Source organism: Scyliorhinus canicula, chromosome 25, assembly GCF_902713615.1.
Source record: "Scyliorhinus canicula chromosome 25, sScyCan1.1, whole genome shotgun sequence".
Classification (NCBI taxonomy): Eukaryota; Metazoa; Chordata; class Chondrichthyes; order Carcharhiniformes; family Scyliorhinidae; genus Scyliorhinus; species Scyliorhinus canicula.
In genome coordinates this window covers 7170775-7192136 of record NC_052170.1, presented here as the reverse complement: position 1 = coordinate 7192136, position 21362 = coordinate 7170775, and the positions used below count along the sequence as shown (strand labels likewise).

Sequence of the window (21362 nt, the reverse complement as noted above, 5' to 3'; positions counted from 1 at the left end):
TGTGCCCAGCTCGCTCCCATTCACCATCCTACTCACATTTGCTAGCGAGGTGGCCCCCGCCAGAGTCCCCCCACCTCATATACCTAGTACAAAACCACCAGAAAACCCCCCTCCAAACCCAACCCTTTTAAACAACCTAACATGATAAGCCCTAAACAAACGGGGATAAAAAACAACACATTACCCCAACTTTTCCAAACAATCCTCTCCCAACAACAACATACGAAAACAAAGCCCAACTCAATTCAGTCCCAATTCTTTGGGCCTCACGTACGCCTCCGCCTCCTTCTCTGTCTCAAAATAATAGGGCGAAATTCTCCCAAAACGGGAGAAATCGTCAAACTGCCGTAAAACCCGGGCGGGTTTTACGGCATCGCGCCCCTTCCCGACGGGGGACCGATTCTGGGGCGAAATTCTCCCAAAACGGGAGAAATCGTCAAACTGCCGTAAAACCCGCCCGGGTTTTACGGCATCGCGCCCCTTCCCGACGGGGGACCGATTCTGGTCCCCCGTCGGGGCTAGCAGCCCGACGTCGGAGGCCCCGACAAGTCGGGCTTAACGAAAATCGTTAAGCCCGCTTGTCGGACTTAGCGCCGGCTGACGCGTCATATGACGTCAGCCGCGCATGCGCAGGTGGGAAGACTCCACCCGCGCATGCGCGGGTGACGTCATCGCGTTTTTGCGCAAACCCCGCGCATGCGCGGTCCGGGTTGCCCCTCAGCCGCCCCGCATATTGATACTGCGGGGCGGCGGAAGGACAAATAGTGCGCGGGCATCGGGCCTGCTGCCCGCGATCGGTGGGCACCGATCGCGGGCCCATGGCACCCTTGGCACGGCCGTGGTACTGCCGTGCCAATCGGTGCCATGGTTATTTTTTTCCAGGTGGTCACGACGTTTTTACGAATGGCAGGACCAGGTGTGTTTGCCGTTCGTAAAAAGGTCGTAAAGGGCTGGGACTTCGGCCCTTCTAACAGCTGTGAATCGCTGCCGGCCGTAAAAAAACGGCGGCAGCGATTCGTGTCAGGATTTCGGCGGGGGGGGGGGGAGAATAGCGGGAGGGCGTCAAAAAAGTCGGGAAGGCCCTCCCGCTATTCTCCCACCCGTCGTGGGGGGGGGAGAATTTCGCCCATAGTGTTTGGAGGTATGCGTAACTCTCAACTTCACCGTGTAGACCTCCCCGAACCACACATTACTTTTGTAAAGCACTGCCGTCGCCCTTTTAAAAGTTGCTGCCGTCTTGATAGGTCTACCGTGATGTCTGGCACCTGGTTGATTCGACAACGCCACCAGGATGGCAGCCTGGCTGGGGGACCTGCACGACTTTCTCCGGCTTGAAAAAATGAAGTTTGAAATGAGGGGATCAGCGGAGGGCTATGACACATGGTGGGAACTGTTCAATACCATCTTGATTCTGCTTGGCCCAGCTCAGCACCTTCTTCTTCATCTGATAGTTGTGGAAAGAAACTATCACAGCTCTCGGTGGCTCATTTGCCTTTGGCTGGAGCGACCACACAGCTCTATCCAGCTCAAAGAGGGAGGTGTTCTCTCTCCCAATAACTTGGCGAACATCTCCGAAAAGTACTCTGTCAGCCTCCAGCCCCTCGTACAGACCCACGACCCGCAGATTCTGCCGCCGTGACCTGCTCTCCAGGTCCTCCACTTTAGCTCTCAGCCCTTTATTACTTTCCTCTGCCTTCCGCAGCTCCTCTCACATCGAGGCGAGCTGGTTGCTGGGCTGCGTCAATGCCTCCTCCACCTCCTTCAGCACCTCTCCTTGCAACCGCAACACCGTTGACGTCTTACCAAGAGCCTCCTTTATTGGAGCCAAAGTATCGCCTCCCAACTGTTTGTGCCTTTGCATCATCTCCTTTCCATGCTGCTCAAAATGCTTGCCAAACTGCCGCTCAAACTTCACCACCATCACCTCGGCCAGCGTGTCCACTGTAATGGGCACAGAGCTTGCTCCTGCCATCCTTCCTCCCACAGAACTCCGCACCAAACCCGAGCTCTCAGGCGGACTAGCACTCCTTCGTTTTCGTCCCATATTCTCATATGCTCTCCGCCCCCCCCCCCACCCCAGATGAACAATTCTTGCCATAGCCCTCCGATGGTCCCCTCATTTCAAACTTCTCCTTTTCAAGCTGGAAAAAGTCGTGCAGATCCTCCAGCCAGGCTGCCACCCTGGGGGCGTTGTCGACCACCATTCCAGCAAATTCCTTCACCGGGTAAAGAGAGAGGTGACGGTCACAATGTTTGGCTTCCTCCTCTCTATCCGCTCCGGCATTTCTGATATCCCAACTATCGCCACCATTTGGTCTGGCCCGGCCTCTACCCCTTTGATAATATCCTGAACACCCTCTTCCTGTATCTCTCCAACTTCTCACAGCCCCAGAACATCTGTACATGATTTGCTGGTCCTTGCCCACACTTCTGACACTCATCCGCCACCCCCTGGAAGAACCAACGACCGCCACCAACATTTCGCCACCGGAACCTCAATACTCCAAACTTAATTCGTTAGTGCGAACACTTCCTTTGAAGGCCCTATACCGTAGTCTGATCGAGGAAATGAATCTGGGTCCAAACCCAAACTCCCCAGTATCTCAAAGATATTCGCTCGCGACCCGGTTGAACACTTTCTCTGCGTCCATGGAAATTGTTACGTTCGGCTCCGGACCCGACGGGGACAACATCACTACATTGAGCAACTTCTTTATATTGGCCGACAATTGTGGGCCCTTCATAAATCCCGTCTGATCCTCCGCTACCACCCCAGTATGCGATCCTCAAGCGCTTGGCCAGCACCTTAGCCAATAGCTTTGCGTCTGCATTTAATAGTGATGTGGGCCGCTAAGACCCACATTCCTCTGGATCCTTATCCTTTTTCAAGATTAGAGAGTTCAAAACCTGCGCCAATGTGAGGGGCAACTCACCCAGGCGACCGAGTCATTAAACATCTCCATTAGATGAGGCCCCAACTCCGTCGCAAATTCTTTATAAAATTTTGATGGGAATGCATCCAAGCCCGGAGCCGACTCAGATTGCACCTCACAACTTCCTCCAGCCCTGCACTTTCCCCTCTTCCACCATCGGGAAATTCGAACAGTCCAGGAACTGTTTCATATCTGTGTGCCTCTCCGGTGGCTCAGACCTGCACAACCCTTGGTACGAGGTTTCAACCACCCCATTTAACTTACTTGGGTCAGAAATAACCTTGTCCCTCTGATTTTTTATTTGTACTATCCCTCGAAGATGTCTCCCATCTCCACTGGTGCACCAATGACATACTGGCCTTCTCCCCACGCTCGGAAAACACCCCTTGTACCAACGCAACTGGCTAATCGCTTCCCCATTGAAACCAATTTGAGATCGATCTGCAGCTTCTTCCTCTCTTTCAACAACTCCTCCCTTGGGATAGCCAGCCCATTGCCAAAATGGCCTCTACCAACTGTTGCCTCTCGATATTCTCCCTGTGCACCTTAATCAAGATCAGTTCCCCACTAATTAACGCTTTAATGTCTCCCAGAACATGGAGGGTGAGACCCCCTCATTCTTATTGAATTCCATGCACATTTCTATCGCCGCGACTATCCTGTCACATGCAGATACAACCTCCAAAGAGGCCATTGGCCGCAACCCCTCTCCAAACACAAATGCATAGTGCAGCCATGGTCCGATATAACAGTCGCCGCACATTCCAATCCTACCATCCTCGGGAGCAGTACCTTACCCATAATTAAAAACATGAACGCGGGAGTAAACGCGGTGCGAGAAAAAGGGGAACTCATTCGCCAGGCGGTGAAGGCCATGACATTGGCCCCCTTCCCCTCCACCCGCTCCAGCTAATGTGACATCCCAAAAATCGGCACCAAAGGGCCTGGCGTCATCTTGATCTCCACTATCCCCGACAGAGTTTCGAACACTGCCTCCCAGAAACCTGCAGGTTTGCACACCGCCCAAAGATATGAGCATTATTCGCAGGCTTCCTACACCTCTCACATGCACCCTCCACTCCGGGGAAAAAAACACCAGTCCGACTCCGTGTCATATGAACCCTGTGTACCACCTTGAATTGGCTAAGGCTCATCCTCCCACAGGAGGAGGTCGAGTTGACCCAATGCATTACTTTGCTCCATGCACCCCACTCCAGCTCGATCCGCAACCCTTCCTCCCACGTCCGCTTTATCCCTTCCATTTGTGCCTTGTGCCTTCTCCTTCCACCTAAACTTACTGCCCCTTGACAACTCTACTTTTAGAACATAGAACATAGAACAGTACAGCACAGAACAGGCCCTTCGGCCCTCGATGTTGTGCCGAGCAATGATCACCCGACTCAAACCCACGTATCCACCCGATATCCGTAACCAAACAACCCCCCCCTAACCTTACTTTTTAGGACACTACGGACAATTTAGCATGGCCAATCCACCTAATCCACATAACTTTTCCCACAATTCCTCTAACCTGACAAACTTGCCATTAGCGAACAGGCCCCTTACCCGCTCTATCCCTTCCTCATGACATCTCCCAAACAATGCATCCATCTCCTCCAGTATAAACCTATGGTTCCCACATACAGGGGCCAGTGCAGACATGTACCCTCACTCAAAGTGCCCCCTCAATTGGTTCCAAATTTGAATCGATGACACTGCCGCCAGACTGCTAGTATACCTCACTGGAGAAAACGGAAGCGGAGCCGTCGCCAAGGACCTCAAACTCTTTCCCCTGCAAGAGACCTCCTCCATCTGCACCCACTCTGACCCCCTTTATCTCCACACCGCCCAAAAGAAATGCAACAGATTTGCGAGCGCCAGCCTCCCCACCCGCCCCCCCCCCCTCTGCAAAAACGTCAACTAACCATTGACGTCTCGCCACACAAACACAGATATATTTCGCCACCCTACGGAAAAATGCCTTGGGATGGAATAGTGGCAGCGATTTTAAAAAATAAATAAAAATCTTGGCAGCACCTTCATTTTCATGGCCTGTACCCTACCTACCAGGGGTAGCAGCAGGCCGTCCCACCTGTTCAGATCCCTTTTAACCCCTCTGCCAGCCCAGCCAGATTCCACTTGTGCATAGTTGCCCAGTCACAAGCCACCTGAATTCCCAAATACTGATACTGACCCTGGCCAACTTGAATGGTAAGGCCCCCAGGTCCACGCTTTTCCCTGCGCACTCACTGGGAAATCTTCCCAATTAGATGCATTACATTCACCAAACCCACAAGTTCTCCCATTAATAACCTACCGATTCACCATCATAAACCTAACCACCCCCCTCCCCCCCCCGCCCGCTCCTCCGGGGAACCACACCTCCCTGGCTACCTCAAATGTCATCTTTTTACTGAACAGGATCACAACCCACATCTTGACCTAGAATCAGCCCCCGAGTTAAACGTTTGCCCCACCCATCCCTTCCTTAACTGCACCTGATCGTTCACCCGTAGATGTGACTCCAGCCGGAAAACCACAGGCGGGATTCTCTAATCCCATGGCAGAGTGTCCATGCCGTCATAAACGGCATCGCTTTTTATGATGGCCTGAACGGACAGACCCAACGACTAACTCTGGCCCGCAAAAGGGGCCAGCATGGCAGTGGAGCGGTTCACGCCGCTCCAGCTGCTGATCCCGGTGCGAACTGAGTGCCGCGGGATACGTGCATGCGCCTTAGCACCGGCGCCAACAGCGCATGCGCAGTACCTTCCTTCAACGCGCCGGCCCCGACACAACATGGCGCAGGACTAATGGGGCCGTCGTGGAAGAAATAAGACCCCCAGTCAGAGAGGCCGGCCCACCAATTGGTGGGCCCCGATTGCGGGCCAGGCCACATTGAAGGCCCTCCCACCCACGCCGGAGTCGGACCCCGCCTCCCCCCCCACAGGCCGCCCCCCCGACCCTTTCATGCCGAGTTCCCGCTGGCTGAGAGCAGGTGTGGACAGCGCCGGCGGGACTTGGCTTTTTCACGATGGCCGCTCGTCCCATCCCCCATCCAGGGCCGGGAATGAGCCGGCCGGCTGCGTAGAGTGCCCTCCCACCGGCGCCGCTCCAACCACCCCGGCGCCAGTGGCGGTGATTCTCAGCTCTGTGGCGAATCACGGGGTGGCGTGGCACAATTCGCGACGGTCACGGGAATTCTCCGGCCCTGCTCCGGGCTGAGAGAATCCCACCCCACATGTGCTCTCAAACTCTTCAGGTGTGCAAACACCCGCGACCGTTTAATCGGACGATTTAACCCACGTACATTCCATATTGAATCCTCACCGTGGTTTTTGACCTCCCCTTCTGCTGAGGTCCGCCATCATCACTGAACTTAAACCCCGCCCAACCATCCCCTCACTAAACTAGGCCCATCCAAAATGGCGACGCCTGCCATCCACACCTAGTCCCAACCAAAAAAAACAACTGCGTTATCAGACCAATACTCCTCCCGCCCCCACCTCCCCCACTGCTCAGGCTACCCTCCACAGCCCCCATCCCCACACTACTTCCGTTCACGATCTGACTAGCATACCCTGCTAGCATGGCGGCTCCTAACTGGAAATCGGAACAAAGGTCCCCACCCCATCTACCCATCCTTCCACTCTGCTTGCTCTATACTTTCCCCTCTTTGACCGACCCCAAATCCAATCACCCAGTTCGAAATGGAATTGGCGAAAGCCTAGAGAATCCTGCATGTCTAGAAATGTTCAGGACTGGATAGGAAGGAAAAGAGAACAGGTACAAAAGGCCCTTATGGAGTGTAGAAACTGCAGGGGGAACTCAAAAAAGCAATTAGGAGGGCAAAGAGGGGGCACAAATAATTTTTTAAAAAATCTTTATTAGGTATTGGCGGTAAGATTAGGGAAAATCCCAAGACTCAAATTTTTTATTTCTTTCTGGCCACCGGGGAGATGTCAGAGGACTGGAGGACAGGTAAATTTGGTTCCAATTTTCAAGAAGAGCGGTAGCGATAAGCCAGGGAATTACAGACCAGTGAGTGTTACATGAGTGGTAAGGAAAGTATTGGAGAAAATTCAGAATCAATCTCCACTTGGCGAAACAGGGACAGTCAGCATGGCTATTTCACAGGGAGGTCATGCCTCACAATTTGATGTCATGGTTTTGAGGAGGTGACCTGTAGATGAGGGTAGGGCAGTTGATGTACTTTACATGGATACCAGCAAAGTTTTTGACAAGGTCCCACATGGGAGGTTGAATAAGAAGGTGGGATCAGGGTAACGTGGCAATTTGGAGCCAAAATTGGCTTATTGATAGGAGACAGAGAGTGGTGATCGAAGGCTGTTTGTGTCACTGGAGGACTGTGTCCAGTGGCGTACCACAGGGGTCAGTTCTGGGTCCCTTATTGTTTGTGATTATATATAAACAATATAAAAGGAAATGTGGGGTAGATGATCAGTTCACAGATGACATGAAAATTGGCCAGGTGGTTGGCAGTGAAGAATAAGGGCTTGGGTAATAGAATGGTATTAATGGATTGGTCAGATGGGCAGATCAGTATCAGATGGAATTTAACCCTTAGAGGTGTGAGGTGAGACACTTTGGAAGGAGTAACACGATGGATTATTCAATGAATGGCAGGGCACTAGAAAGCTCAGAGGAACAGGGATTTTGTGTCATGTGAGAGTACTTTTAAGAAATGGGTATTTATCAGATAACTGCAGTGATGTCAGAGAGTGGGTGTGGGCTGTCTGTCTTTCACTTTTGTTTTTGTGCAGGCTGCTACAGGGTGTGTTTAGTTTCGTTTTGCAGATTTGGAGCTGCATCCAGCAAGACAAGATTTCTGTATGAAAGGAATGTCTTCAGATCACTTGCTAATTTAACAGTGATAACTGCTCTCAGTAAAGCATTTAAACCTGATATCTGTGTTATAGATGTTGCAAGGAATGATTAAGGGTTACTTATAGAATATTGTACCTGTGGGGACGATTGGTGTTCATAGTTGTTAAGATGTTTACTGTGGGTTTATAAAGTGTAAACTGGATTCATAAATAAATATTGTTTTAATTTAAAAGTACTTTAGCTCTCTGTTGCACCACATCTGTAAAGTGGGCCTGTGTGCTCCCCATAACCACAATCTATAAAAGTTATGGGTCAGGTGAACTTCATGATTCACTTTGGGGTTCTCTAAACCCTGGCCCATAACACGTAGGGTGCTGGTCCACAGATCCCTGAAGGCAGCAGGACTGGTTAATAAGGTAGTTAAGAAGGGATACGGGACACTTGCCTTTATCAGTCATCTCATAGATTATTAGAGCAGGAAGGTTTTGTTGAAGCTGTACAGGGTTTTGTTGAGACCACAGCTGGAGGACTGTGTTCAGTTCCCATCAACGCACTATAGGAAGGATGTGATTGCACTAGAGAGGGTGCAGAGGAGATTCACCAGGATGTTGCATGGGATGGAGCAGTATAGCTATGAAAAGGCTGGATAAACTTGGGTTGTTTTCTTTTGAACAGAGAAGGCGGAGATGGGACCTGATTGAGATGTATGAGATTGAGGCGCATGGACATGGTGGATAGAAAGCAGTTGTTCTCCTTAGTTGAAGGATCAATAACAAGGAGGCATAGTTTTAAGGTGAAATGTTTAGAGGGAATTTAAGGAAAATATTTTTCACCCAGGAGGGTGGTGCGAATCTGGAATGCACTGCCTGGGAGGTTAAATAAAATAGTATAGCTAGCTCACCATCTTTAAAAAGTACTTGGATGAGCATTTGAAATGTCATAACATTCAATGCTGGGAAGTGGGATTAGTGTAGATTAGAATATTTTTGGAGGCTGTGCAGTTTTGATGAGCAGAAGTGCCTCTTTTGGACTGTACTATTCTATGATTATAGACTCCAATTTCTCAATTGGAATTGAATTTCTGAATCCGAATATTGGGTTGTTACAAATCTGAAAATGTTAGTAACAGACCCGCATCACAAGACACAGTGGCTGACATTGTTTAAAAATCAGAGTAAATTACAAATTACTTTTGGGGAAAAAAGGAGTAGAAAATGAAACATTAAATATTTGAGTCGCTTGCTGGTTCTGTCAGTTACAACTAAATATAGGGTGTGGACCAAATTCAGGACAAATGATTATGCTACTGGTGCAAGGAATGTTGGGGGAAATTGTCTTGTCAAGAATACGTTAACATGGAGTGTCATTGTAGTTTAAGCAGAAATATGAGATCTAGAAGAAACCAGACTCTCTCCTACTCATTTTATTCTGTTTTGTCTTGTAGCCAGAAGGGAAGAAAATCGATAGTGTGAAAACTTACAATTTGGATCCCAAAGGTTGGTTCCGTTTTCACCATTAACATTCTTAGCACAAGTTGTTGTCAACATATCATTCATGTTATTACTGGAAGGAGAGGCATGTTGCTGAAGCTTTTCACCTTGCACTTATCAGGACAAATGCAAGAATGCCAAACGTAAAATGATTACTACAGTTTATACCACAGGTGAAAAGAGATGCTGATTGGTTGGCAAGTCGATTCTGATTGGCCAAGGCATTCCAAAGGAGAAAGGATCAGGGACCTACAGGCTTCCAACCCTCTGTCATTCAAAAAGGGCACAAGGCTTGAACATCTTTCTTTTGTTTGCGGAGAATGAATTCTTGAGCATGAATGTATGCTGGTTCTACCAAGCGTAAAGGAGCCACATTACGAGCTTGATGGATTATCTCAAATTTGTTATTAGTGTAGCTATTGACATACTTAAGATTGTTCAGGAAGTGTTCCCAATCACAGAATCATATCATATATCTTTTTGGGTTTTGTAAGTGAGTGGGTAGTGGTCTATACTGTGCCCATTACGAACAACTGGAAGAAGCCTAGGTGCCAGATTATACAAAGCTACGGACCAAGTGCCGGAAAATGGGATTAGAATAGAAAGGTACTTGATAGCCGGCGCAGACATGATGGACTGCAGGACCTCTTTCTGTGCTTTTGACTCCAAGATGTTCTTTGATTCGATCGGCTAATTCTTGGAATGCAAAGCCTAATGCCTGGCATCACAACGGCACTCAAATTCATACACAACATTGCTCAATTGTGTTGTAATCAGATTATCTTTTTGGACTGGTGGGAGCATTGTATTAGCGGAAACTACCAATTATGTAGCTACTGCATAATAGCAGTGTGATCCAATTTGCTTAATCAGTTGTTCAAAGTTTTGAGCTAATTTGTTTTTCCAGGGTAATTTGAAGTAGAACGGACACTGCCTTTATCAGTCATCTTATAGATTATTAGGGCAGGAAGGTATTGTTGAAGCTGTACAAGACTTTGGTGAGACCACAGTTGTTATTGATCTAAACGTGGCAGCTTTTGGTCCACTGCCAGTCTGTATGATAGCAGGTTAAAGTCCAACAGGTTTGATTCGAATCACTAGCTTTCGGAGCACTGCCCCTTCCTCAGGTTTTAGAAGGGGTAGGTTCCAGAAACATAAATTTAGACAACGTCAAAAATGCAAGACGCCACTTTGAATGCGAGTCTTTGCAGGTAATTAAGTCTTTACAGGTTCAGATGGGACATGTTAAAGAGGTGTGAATTGTCTCAAGCCAGGACAATTGGTAGGATTTCACAAGGCCAGGCCAGATGGTGGGATGTGAATGTGATGCGACATGAATCCAAGGTCCTGGTTGAGGCCGCACTCATGTGTGCATAACTTGGCTATAAGTTTGTGCTCGGCGATTCTGCGTAGTCGAGCATCCTGAAGGCCACCTTGGAGAACGTTACCCGAAGATCAGAGGCTGAATGCCCTTGACTGCTGAAGTGTTCCCCAACTGGAAGGGAACATTCCTGCCTGGTGATTGTTGCACGATGTCCGTTCATCCGTTGTCGTAGTGCCTGCATGGTCTCGCCGATGTACCATGCTTCGGGACATCCTTTCCTGCAGCGTATGAGGTAGACAACGTTGGCCAAGTCGCACGAGTATGTGCCACATACCTGGTGGGTGGTATTCTCACGTGCAATGGTGGTACCCATGTTGATGATCTGGCACGTCTTGCAGAGATTACCCTGGCAGGGTTGTGTGGTGTTGTGGTCGCTGTTCTGAAGGCTGGGCAGTTTGCTGAAAACAATGGTCTGTTTGAGGTTGCGCGGTTGTTTGAAGGCAAGTCGTGGGGGTGTGGGGATGACCTTAGCAAGATGTTCATCTTCATCGATGACGTGTTGAAGACTGCGAAGAAGATATCATAGTTTCTCCGCTCTGGGGAAGTACTGGATGACGAAGGGTACTCTGTCTGTTGTGTCCCATGTTTGTCTTCTGAGGCGGTCCGTGCGGATTTTTGCTGTGGCATATTGGAACTGTCGATCGATGAGTCGAGCGCCATATTCCATTCATATGACAGCATCTTTCAGCGTCTGTAGATGTCTGTAACGCTCCTCTTCGTCTGAGTAGATCCTGTGTAGACAGAGGGATTGTCTATAGGGGATGGCTTCTTTAATGTGTTTAGGGTGGAAGTTGGAGAAATGAAATGAAAATCGCTTATTGTCACAAGTAGGTTTCAAATGAAGTTACTGTGAAAAGCCCCTAGTCGCCACATTCCGGAGCCTGTTCGGGGAGGCTGGTACGGGAATTGAACCGTGCTGCTGGCCTGCGATGGTCTGCTTTGAAAGCCAGCTCTATAGCCCTGTGCTAAACCAGCCCCTAATGGAGCATCGTGAGGTTAGCCGTGGGCGTGCTGTAAAGCAAAGTGCTGAGGTGACTGTCCTTGATGGAGATGAGTGTGTCCAAGAATGCAGTCGATTCTGGAGAGCAGTCCATGGTGAGTCTGATGGTGGGATGGAACTTATTGATGTCATCGTGTAGTCGTTTCAGTGATTCTACGCTGTGGGTCCAAAGGAAAAAAATGTAATTGATGTATCTGATGTATAACGTCGGTTGAAGGTCCTGTGCGGTGAGGAGGTCTTGTTCAAACTTGTGCATGAAGACGTTGGCATATTGAGGTGCCAATTTAGTCCCCATGGCTGTTCCATGTGTCTGGATGAAGAACTTGTTGTCGAAGGTGAAGACATTATGGTCCAGAATGAAGCCGATGAGTTGCAGAATTGCATCTGGAGATTGGCAGTTGTCGGTGTTGAGTACTGAGGCTGTAGCATCAATACCGTCATCATGGGGGATGCTGGTATAGAGTGCTAAAAAGTCCATTGTGACGAGGAATGTTCCTGGTTCAACTGGTCCATGGGTGCTGAGTTTCTGTAGGAAGTCCGTCGTGTCGCGAGAGAAGCTGGGCGTTCCTTGTACGATGGCTTTCAAGACGCCCTCGTTGTAGCCAGAGAGGTTCTCACACAGGGTCCCATTGCTTGTTACGATAGGACGGCCTGGTGTATTGGTCTTGTGTATTTTCGGGAGGCAGTAGAGATCTCCAATGCGGGGAGTACTTGGGATGAGAGCATGTAGGGTGCTCTGAAGGCCTGGATCCCAGGTCTTGATCAGTCTGTTGAGTTGGCGGGTGTGTTCCTTGGTCAGATCTGCGGATAACTGTCTGTAGTGTTCAAGGTTGTTGAGTTGTCAGTACACTTCTTTGCAGTAGTCCGTTCTGTTCAGTATGACGGTGGCCCCTCCACTCCGACAAGTTGATGATACATTTTCCATTTCTGTTTTCTACTGTGGTGTCAACGCCGGCATCTCCACATCAAATCTGTATGATACACAGCGAATAAAAAGAGTCTGCCATCCATCCATAAAGACGTTCTTCCCATCACACAATTGAGCAATTCAGTGCCAGTTTGATGCCAGGCAATTAGGACATATATCATAACGAATGACTGATTGAATCAAATAACTTACTCCGCCAGCTGTCAATAATAGGCAGAGTACAGATGGTATTCAACAAACCGTGCTTGCAAAACACAATATGAAACGGCTACTATCAGATGTGATTTTGCTATTGAGCAGCACTTGCTGAACAACCCTGAATACACTAATTCCTACATAAATCACTACAGTAGGATGTTAAGATAATGAGTCGATCTCAGTTATCCTTGCTAGAAGTGACATACATTCTTACTCAAGGACCCATTCTCTGGAAACTTAAAGGAATGCATTCAAGCTTTGCTCCTTCTTTTGAATTACATGGAGAGGCTTTTTAAAAATTCATTCACGGGATGTGGGCATCATTGGCTGGGTCTGCATTGATTGCCCATCGTAATTTCTCTTGAACTGAGTGGCCATTTCAGAAGAGAGTCAAACATATTGCTGAATATCTAGAGTCACATGTAGGCCCGACTGTTAAGGACAGCCGATTTCCTTCCCGAAAGAACTTTAGTGAAGCAGATGGGATTTTACAACAATTGTCAATAGTTTCATGGCCATCATTAGACTTTACAGATTGTGAAAAAACCAGTGGAGTCCAACGAGCTTCTTAAAAGTCCTTTATTTCAGCAACAGCATCATACATGCACAGGGCCCGGTTACCTTTCACCGGGTCCTCGTTTCCTTTTTAGCTGGCCCTACAGCTGCCGGCCTTTTATGATAGCGCTTTAACTCAGTCCAATTGAGCATGGGGAATAATCATCCCCAACTGGATGAGTTCTGTGCAGGTTGCTACAGGTTATGACACAGATTTTATTAGATTCAAATTTCACCACATGGTATGGTGGGATTTAAACCCAGGTCCCCAAAGCATTACCCTGGTCTCTGGATTACAAGTCCAGTTACAATACCACAAGGTTACCATTACCTCTTCTTAAATTTTCTATTTATGATTACAATACCTCTGCTGATCAGAGTCAACTTGCCAACTAATGAACATTCCCTTTACCATTGTATAAATTGTCAGGATCGTTTTAAATATGGCCTTCTAGTGTTTGTTCCTGATGAGTGTGTGGTGGTATGGATGTGAGCACTGCCATTGGTGCAGAGCATGGGTTTCCCATTGGCTCTGGCTGGTCATGTGCCTCTCATCCAATTGGCTGGGACTAGTCATGTGACGGCTCACCAATTGGTTGAGAGGCAAGTAGACCCCGCCTCCGAGTCGGGGTATAAGTACCCAGAGTTCCCGGCGGTCGGCATTTCTCTGTAGTCGACCACCAGGCTAACAACTAGCTGATTAAAACCACAATTTGGATCTTAATTGAGTCTCGAGTCCAATTGATGGTACATCAGAGTGTAAGATGAAAAACTTCAGAAATATGTCTCATTTTTTCAGCACAAATCATGTTCTGTACTATCAACAACTGATCATCAATGCTGTTTTTTTTGGTTCACACAACAACAACTTGCATTTTCGAACACAGTAAAACCTGACAAAATCCTTCATAACGGCTTCATGAAATGAAATTCATCACCAAGCCAAATAATCAGATATTAGGACAGGTGACCCAACGCCTTGGTAGGTTCTTAACTTGGAGGTCGAAACATACACGTTTTAACGGAGGTTCTTTGGGCCAAATCAGCTGCAGGTACAGCTGTCAGTACTGGAGTGAATAAAATCGGTAATGCTCAGTCAAGCAGAATTTGCGAAGTGCAGGTATCTAGGGAGTGATGTAGGATGATAGAAGACGACAGTGATTGGGAGGGGAGAGGACATGGTCATTTAGCTTAACCAAATACCATGCTGATATTTACACTCCACTTAAGTCTCCTCCCATCCTTCTTCAATGCACTGCATCAGAATAACATTCTGTATCTTTCTCCCTCATGCACTTGTCCAGCTTTTTGCCTCAACTTTACCTTTAGGTAGTGTGTTCCACTCTCTGGGGAAAGAAGTTTATTCTAAATTCCTTGTTGAACTTACTATCTTAAAGAGAAATGAATTCCAGCCTGCTCAATTTTACTCTTAAAAAAAAATTTTTGAGTACCCAATTCATTTTTTCCAATTAAGGGGCAATTTAGCATGGTCAATCCACCTACGCTGCACATTTTTGGCTTGTGGGGGCGAAACCCACGCAGACACAGGGAGAATGTGCAAACTCCACAGCCGGGATTGAACCTGGGACCTCGGCGCCGTGAGGCAGCAGGGCTAACCCACTGCACCACTGTGCTGCCCTCTGCTCAATCTTTCCTGATGGGTATACCCTCAGTTCTGATATCATCCTTGTCAGTCTAAGGTTCTAGACCAGTTTAATGTAACTTCTCTGATTATTAGTTTTATCCCTCTGGCAAAGTTGATGAAAAACAACGGCAACTTCATGTCATGCTTCTGACCATGGAATTCTACCGTGCGGGTAAATTGAGACTTGAGTAGAAAGTTCAGTCAGCTTGAGTTTATCTTAATAAAGTTATATCAGAACCTTGGAATTCCATTGGTGAAAGCATGGGAAGATTTAAAATACTGAACTCTCCAGTAAACTCCAGGAGGGTGGAATATTGTGGTCATGGGGAGGACAAATAAGAGAAAACAAACCAAAACCAATAGTTGTTGAGAAAATCAAGGATCTTATTAAAATATCCTATTTATATAAATCAATATATTTTTTAAATTTAGGTAATGAACAAACGGTTAAGATTGATGCTGATATCCCAGATGACATCATTCCAAATACAGAACCACTATCGTTCATCAGTGTTCAAGGTACATTGATTGGGGTGAGGGATCTCTGGTCTAAATAATCCAAGGCTGTTTCCTTTTGGAGACTGCAAGACGAGCACATTGTTCAAGTCTACCTGGCTTGTGCAAATGTAAATATTCAAAACGACAGATCATGAGCATTCCAGCTTTACTTTGGCTATCAATGCTTGATAGAAATCCAAAAAGTAAGGGGCAATAAATACCGATGCTGTAATAATCTGCTTATTTTAGGAATATGAGTCAGAAAGCAGCTCATTGTTCCTTCCTCCTCTTTGCGATACCTTCCATTGATTAAATTTTCTTCTCAATGTCAGAAAGTAATGGGTGTTTGGCCTCTTCAAGTCATAGTCACAGAACTTTACAGCACAGAAGATGGTAATTTGGTTCCTTCTCACTGAACTTATTTTATTGCCTCAGTTTTTTAGTCTTAAAAACTGGTGAATCTTTTCAGGATGCAACCCTTGAAATTGAAAAGATGGCTGGAAAAGTTTTTTTCTGGAGAAAAATGGGCTAAAACTATGGTATGTTGTGAACATGTCTAATCTTGAGTATTGCTGTAAAAGAGACCTTGGGCTGGATTCTCCGGTTGCTGACGCCCAAATCACGTTTGGCAATCGGCCAGATAATCAAAGTTCCCAACTGAATCGGGGACGGTGCCACTTTCGTGATGCTCCACCCCCTACAAAGCGACGTGCTCTGTGGGTACGCAGTGCCACGTATCAACGGCCTCAGGACATTGCCTCAGGCCCGCCCCGATGCTCCGTCCCGACCGGTCGAGTTCCCGATGGCGTGGGGTCCGTGTGGTCTCAGCTGTGTGGGAACTCGGCGTGGTGGCTGCAGACTCAGCCCAGAGCCGCCACAGTTGGGGGAGGGCCGATCCGCGGGCAGGGGGGGGGGACTTCATCAGGGCTTGGGAGGGAAGGGGGTGGTCCGGGTCACGTGAGCCGGCCCAAGGGGTGGCCAAGGACCCGACAATTTTAAGGGCCGTATTGGCAGCTAGAGCCGGGTTCTTTAGGCTGTCTGCCTTGAAACTTACTCCCGCTGTATTCCCTCTGACTTGATTGCTTTTCTGTATTAAACTATGTCCATATTCTGCTAACAGTCTTTGTCCCCTCTCCTTGGCAAATTAGTTTAAACTCCTCCCAACTGTACTAGCAAACCCGCCAGCAAGCATGTTAGTCCCACTTTAGTTCAGATATAGACTGTCCCACTTATACCTGATACTCGGGCAGCAGGGGCTGGTTTAGCACACTGAGCTAAGTCGTTGGCTTTCAAAGCAGACCAAGGCAGGCCAGCAGCACGGTTCAATTCCCGTACCAGCCCCCCTGAACAGGTGCCCGAATGTGGCGACTAGGGGCTTTTCACGGTTACTTCATTTGAAGCCTACTTGTGACAATAAGCGATTTTCATTTCATTTTCATTTCATTCTCCGCCATTGCCGGGATACCTCATGTCCAGGGGCTGAGTGACTGCACGTATGTTGCCTTCTGCTCTTGGGCCATTTAGGAGTGCACCTAGTCAATAGGAAGGGGTTCCACTCCCTGAATATGCAGCTCTTGTGCGCCCACCACCTTCGGATCTTGCAGGTGTGTGCACGGTTCTGAGGGACTGTGCATTACAGCTGCATCCTGGGGCAGTTAGACATCCCCGGTCTCTTCAAGAACACCCCAGGCTGGGTGGTCGTCTCTTGGGGAATACTCGCTGTGGACCTGGCTAATGACGCCAGTCAGGAGGCCGGAGATCCGATACAACGAGGCCCATGTGGCCACCCGGGCTGTCATTGAGCGGTGCACCGGACTGCTCAAAATGCAGCTCCAATGTCTCGACCGTTCCGGTAGTGCCCTGCAGTACACCCCCTGAAATGTACCCGCTTCATGGTCATCTGCTGGCACAGCAGCAGGGCATGGAGGAGGAGGAACTTCCAGGGAAGAGGAGGGTGACGAAAAGGCTCCAGACCGGCAGGGGCTGGAGGAAGAGCCCATAGAGGAAGCGGAGGATAGCCGGAGGCTGCAGGAGAGGTAGCAGCAGTGAGTGTCTGGCATGCTGGAGGGCATGGGAGGTACTCATATCAGCCTGCTTTACATAGGACGTGGCCTGACCCGTCAATGCTACCCCCACCCCCCCCCCATTTCCCACCCCCCGGTCTGTGTTACATCACTCCAGGGTGCTGGGACTGTGCCAGTATAGTCAGTGGGTCACTGTCAATGGCAGGCGGGATGATGATAACCAGCAGAGAGCTGAGCTCTGATCTTCGTTCTATGCTATAGCCTGACCCCTGCCTGTCTGCTGAGTGCTTGCACACACACAACAGCTGCAACTGGTGTGCATGGAGTGGGGGAAGAGGGGGGGGCTTGCAGGACATCCATGTCTGGGGAGATGGGGCAAGGGATTGGAAGTCGGCCCTCGCTGTGGAAGAAAGTGATAAATGCGTCATACTGGTTGTGGTGAAGGATTTTTAATGTATCACAGAACTGTCCACCATTGCTCCATTCTCCCGATAGTGCCTCCCCACCTGCGAATGGACAAGTTCTGCAGCACCTCGGCCATTCCCATCTGAGACTGCGACATGTCCCGCAGTGCCTCATCAAGGATTGCCTGTTACTGAGTGACGTCCCCCAGTGAGTTGGATAGTCTACCAAGACCCTCAGACGTGGTCGTCACCGACTGTGCCACGCCTTGGACACCTCCACTCATGTTGCTGATGCCATGCACCAGGCTCTCCACTGCGGCTGCTACCCCGGTATGTTTACCTCGGTTCCATGTATTGCCGGCACCACGTTCTGCGCCCTTAGCCTCTGGGACTCCTCCAATCAGCTCTGGACCTGCTGTAGTGTCGCTGACAACCCCCTCTGAATATCAAGGCCGCACCTTAACGTCTGCATCAACTCCGGGTAAATCCGTTTCCGAGGCTCAGCATCTGACTGAGACCCAGCTGGGTCCTGGGATCCAGCAGGCCTCCGGCTGCTGTCTCGCCTGGTCATTGCTGCCACCATCTGATGTGCATCTGCAACGTTGTGGTGCTCACCATAATGTGCTCCAGACGACTAATGTTGGCCACCAAGGTGTGTGTCTCTGCGCTGGTGGAAGATGGGGTTGGTAGTTGTGACTCATCCACAGTGGCATCCTTGGAGCTCTCCTCTGAGGTGTTTTCCTGGGAGGCAGGGAGCGGGACCACCCCGGATGTGCCTGCGCCGTCAGCTGGAGGTCCTGCGGGATAATAGACATGTGGTGAGTTGGAGGGATGAGTTATTCTGTATGATAATAACAACTTACATGTGACAGTCCATCTCGGTGGGGCCCGGTGGATCCTCACCTCTGCAGCATGCGCCGAACTCCGCTTTGGTGACCGCTCTGTCCTCGGCCACTCCTGTAACCTGCAGGGCCCGTTCCTTGAAGGTGGTCAGGATTCTGATGTCGCCAATCTGAGCCCTCTCCTGATGGCTGTGGGACAATTTCTCCTGTGGAAAAACAGAGGGCATCATTAGCTGCACACGTGGTTAAGTGTGAGGGGAGGGGGTTGAGATTCTGGTGGGTGGTTGGGGAGGGGGCTTGGGGTGGGGGGGGGGGAAGAAGGCTTGGGGGAGTGGCGGCATGGGTGGGCCAGGGCACTGCTCGGTGTTGGGTGGGGGTGATGCCAGGTGTAGTTTCGTCGGGGGGGGGGGGCAGCTAAACCTGGTCCTCCTGGTGATGCTGCCCTAGCTGACGGTTGCTGCCACTTCCTCCCAGGCGGCCTTGTAGCTGACTCTCCGGAACCCTCGAGGGAACAGGACACCGCCTCTGGGAGCCTCCCTAGGTATGCATCCCCAAGTGGGGCCGGTCGTCTTCACGCCAAGGCTGCAAGCTGAGTGGGGTTGGATGGGGAAGAGCAGTTTATGTGTTCTTTGTTATCGGGGGGCTGGTGAGTGCGGCCATGACGAATCAGCTGGTGAGCCTTCATTTGCCTTCAGTGTGAAGCATGTGGGACCTCCTCAAGTGGACCAAGCACCTGGGAGCTCGCGGCAGTTCCTGCTCACTAACTCACTTAGAAAGGTTTTGGAAGAATTGCACCCATCTTCCAAAGATGGCATCTGTTTTTCTCACCCATTTCCATCTGACTGGAATATTTTCACCATTTTTTCTTTTAAATTTCTCGCATCTGCAGTATTTTGCTTTGTACTTACGAATGTATTTTGTTACCAAAACAGGAGAAATTTTAGCCCAAACAATTGAAAATTCTATTGATGGAGCAAAACTGAAACATCTAATTAGAACCCCTGGTGGCTGCGGAGAGCAGAATATGGCATCAATTACCCCAGTTGTGATTGTCACCAACTTTCTGGACAAAACTCACCAATGGGAAAGGATTGGAATGGATCGTAGAGATGGTGCATTGAAGAACATTCAACAAGGTACACATCTCAAATTTTATATACGCGATTGTTAAGATAAGGAGCATTGTGTTTCTGGAATTTGAATTTTATGGATTGACGCATATTGAGACTATCACTGATGGCATAGCATAAATCAGGTGCATTTTATAGTACACTGAGAATGCTAATTTTGAGGGCTATAGATTGCAATATGATGATAAATTAAAACCATATGCAGCGGGACTCTCCGCCTGCAAGATTCTCCATTGTGCTGGCAGTGCACTCATACCCGTGGCTTTCCCTGTGGCATGGGGTGGCTACAATCCCATTGGAAGGTGACGGGAGCAGGTGTAAAATGCACAAGCAGAATTTACAAATCAGCCAGGCTATTTAAAGAGATGCGAGGGAAGAGGGTGTTGTTATTTTCGCTGTTTAAAAGTTCAAACATCGCTTGCATTCCATGCCTTGCTACTGGAGATGTGAACAGTTGTGAAGGCATGAGGTAGATTTCTAAGACTGATATAGAGCTGTGTGCAGTTTCAGATTTAAAGCTGAATTTGTCTCACATAGAATTTGTGTATGAATTCAAGGAAGGGGGTGGTGTGGCTGGAAAAGAGCAAAGGCACATCCACGTGGGATCCTCTTCATCAGTACTTGCTTCATCACAAGAGAGTGACACTTCAGACTGTGAATCTCGCTGGCATGCACAACATGCATCATTTGGAAGAAAGGTGGAGGCAATTACTGTATAACAAAGTATTTGTAGGGTTAATGTGAGACTAAAGAAACAGTGATAGTGGAGTCGGACACTTTAGGAACTTTCAAGAGGTTGTTGGATAGGCACATGGAGCACACCAGAATGACAGGGAGTGGGATAGCTTGATCTTGGTTTCGGACAAAGCTCGGCACAACATCGAGGGCCGAAGGGCCTTTTCTGTGCTGTACTGTTCTATGTTCTAAGTCAGGACTGTGACAGAATATTCTCCACTTTCCAAATAAGTGCAGCTCTAATCACTCTAGAAGCTCAACACCATATAGGACAAAGTCATCCGGTGCATTTGCACCCCATTTTAGACCCTATAAAAATTTCCCTCCAATACCAAACGCTGGGCTGAATTCTCCGTCCCAGGACGCTGATAGGTCGGTACTTTGGTTAATATATCTTATGTGTCACCGTACTTTATACATTACTCAACAGACTTTGAAACTGAGCTTCATGCGTGAAGTAAATTGTCTTTTATTCAGATAGTTTTGCAGATGTCTCTTATCAAGTCAGTTTTCTTGCAGATATAGAGTTTTTTAAAGTTTGTTTTGTCCAAGCAGAGTACTGAGTTGAATTCAATATAAATTACGTGGGCATGCAGTGATGTGATCTGTATGAGATACGGAAGGAGATGAGGAGATGATTTGTGTAATCCTTTATCAGTGTGAGTGCACATCCAGTTTTGGGTCCTGTTAAAAACTGTTGGAGCTGAAGCCTTGGCCTGGAATCCTTCCTTCATGCTCTAGTATGCGC

At 48.6% G+C, this 21362-nt stretch overlaps 1 protein-coding gene across 1 annotated transcript in view; it reads left to right on the top strand.

Annotated features, from left to right (window-relative positions):
* The window catches only part of LOC119957047 (complement C3-like), a 232881-nt gene that overhangs the window by 131888 nt on the left and 79631 nt on the right, over positions 1–21362 (top strand). Inside the window, exons 22-24 of the mRNA XM_038784653.1 lie at positions 9226–9277; positions 15414–15500; positions 19682–19885. Of these exons, the coding sequence (XP_038640581.1) occupies positions 9226–9277; positions 15414–15500; positions 19682–19885 (343 nt within the window). The remainder of the gene's footprint in view (positions 1–9225; positions 9278–15413; positions 15501–19681; positions 19886–21362) is intronic.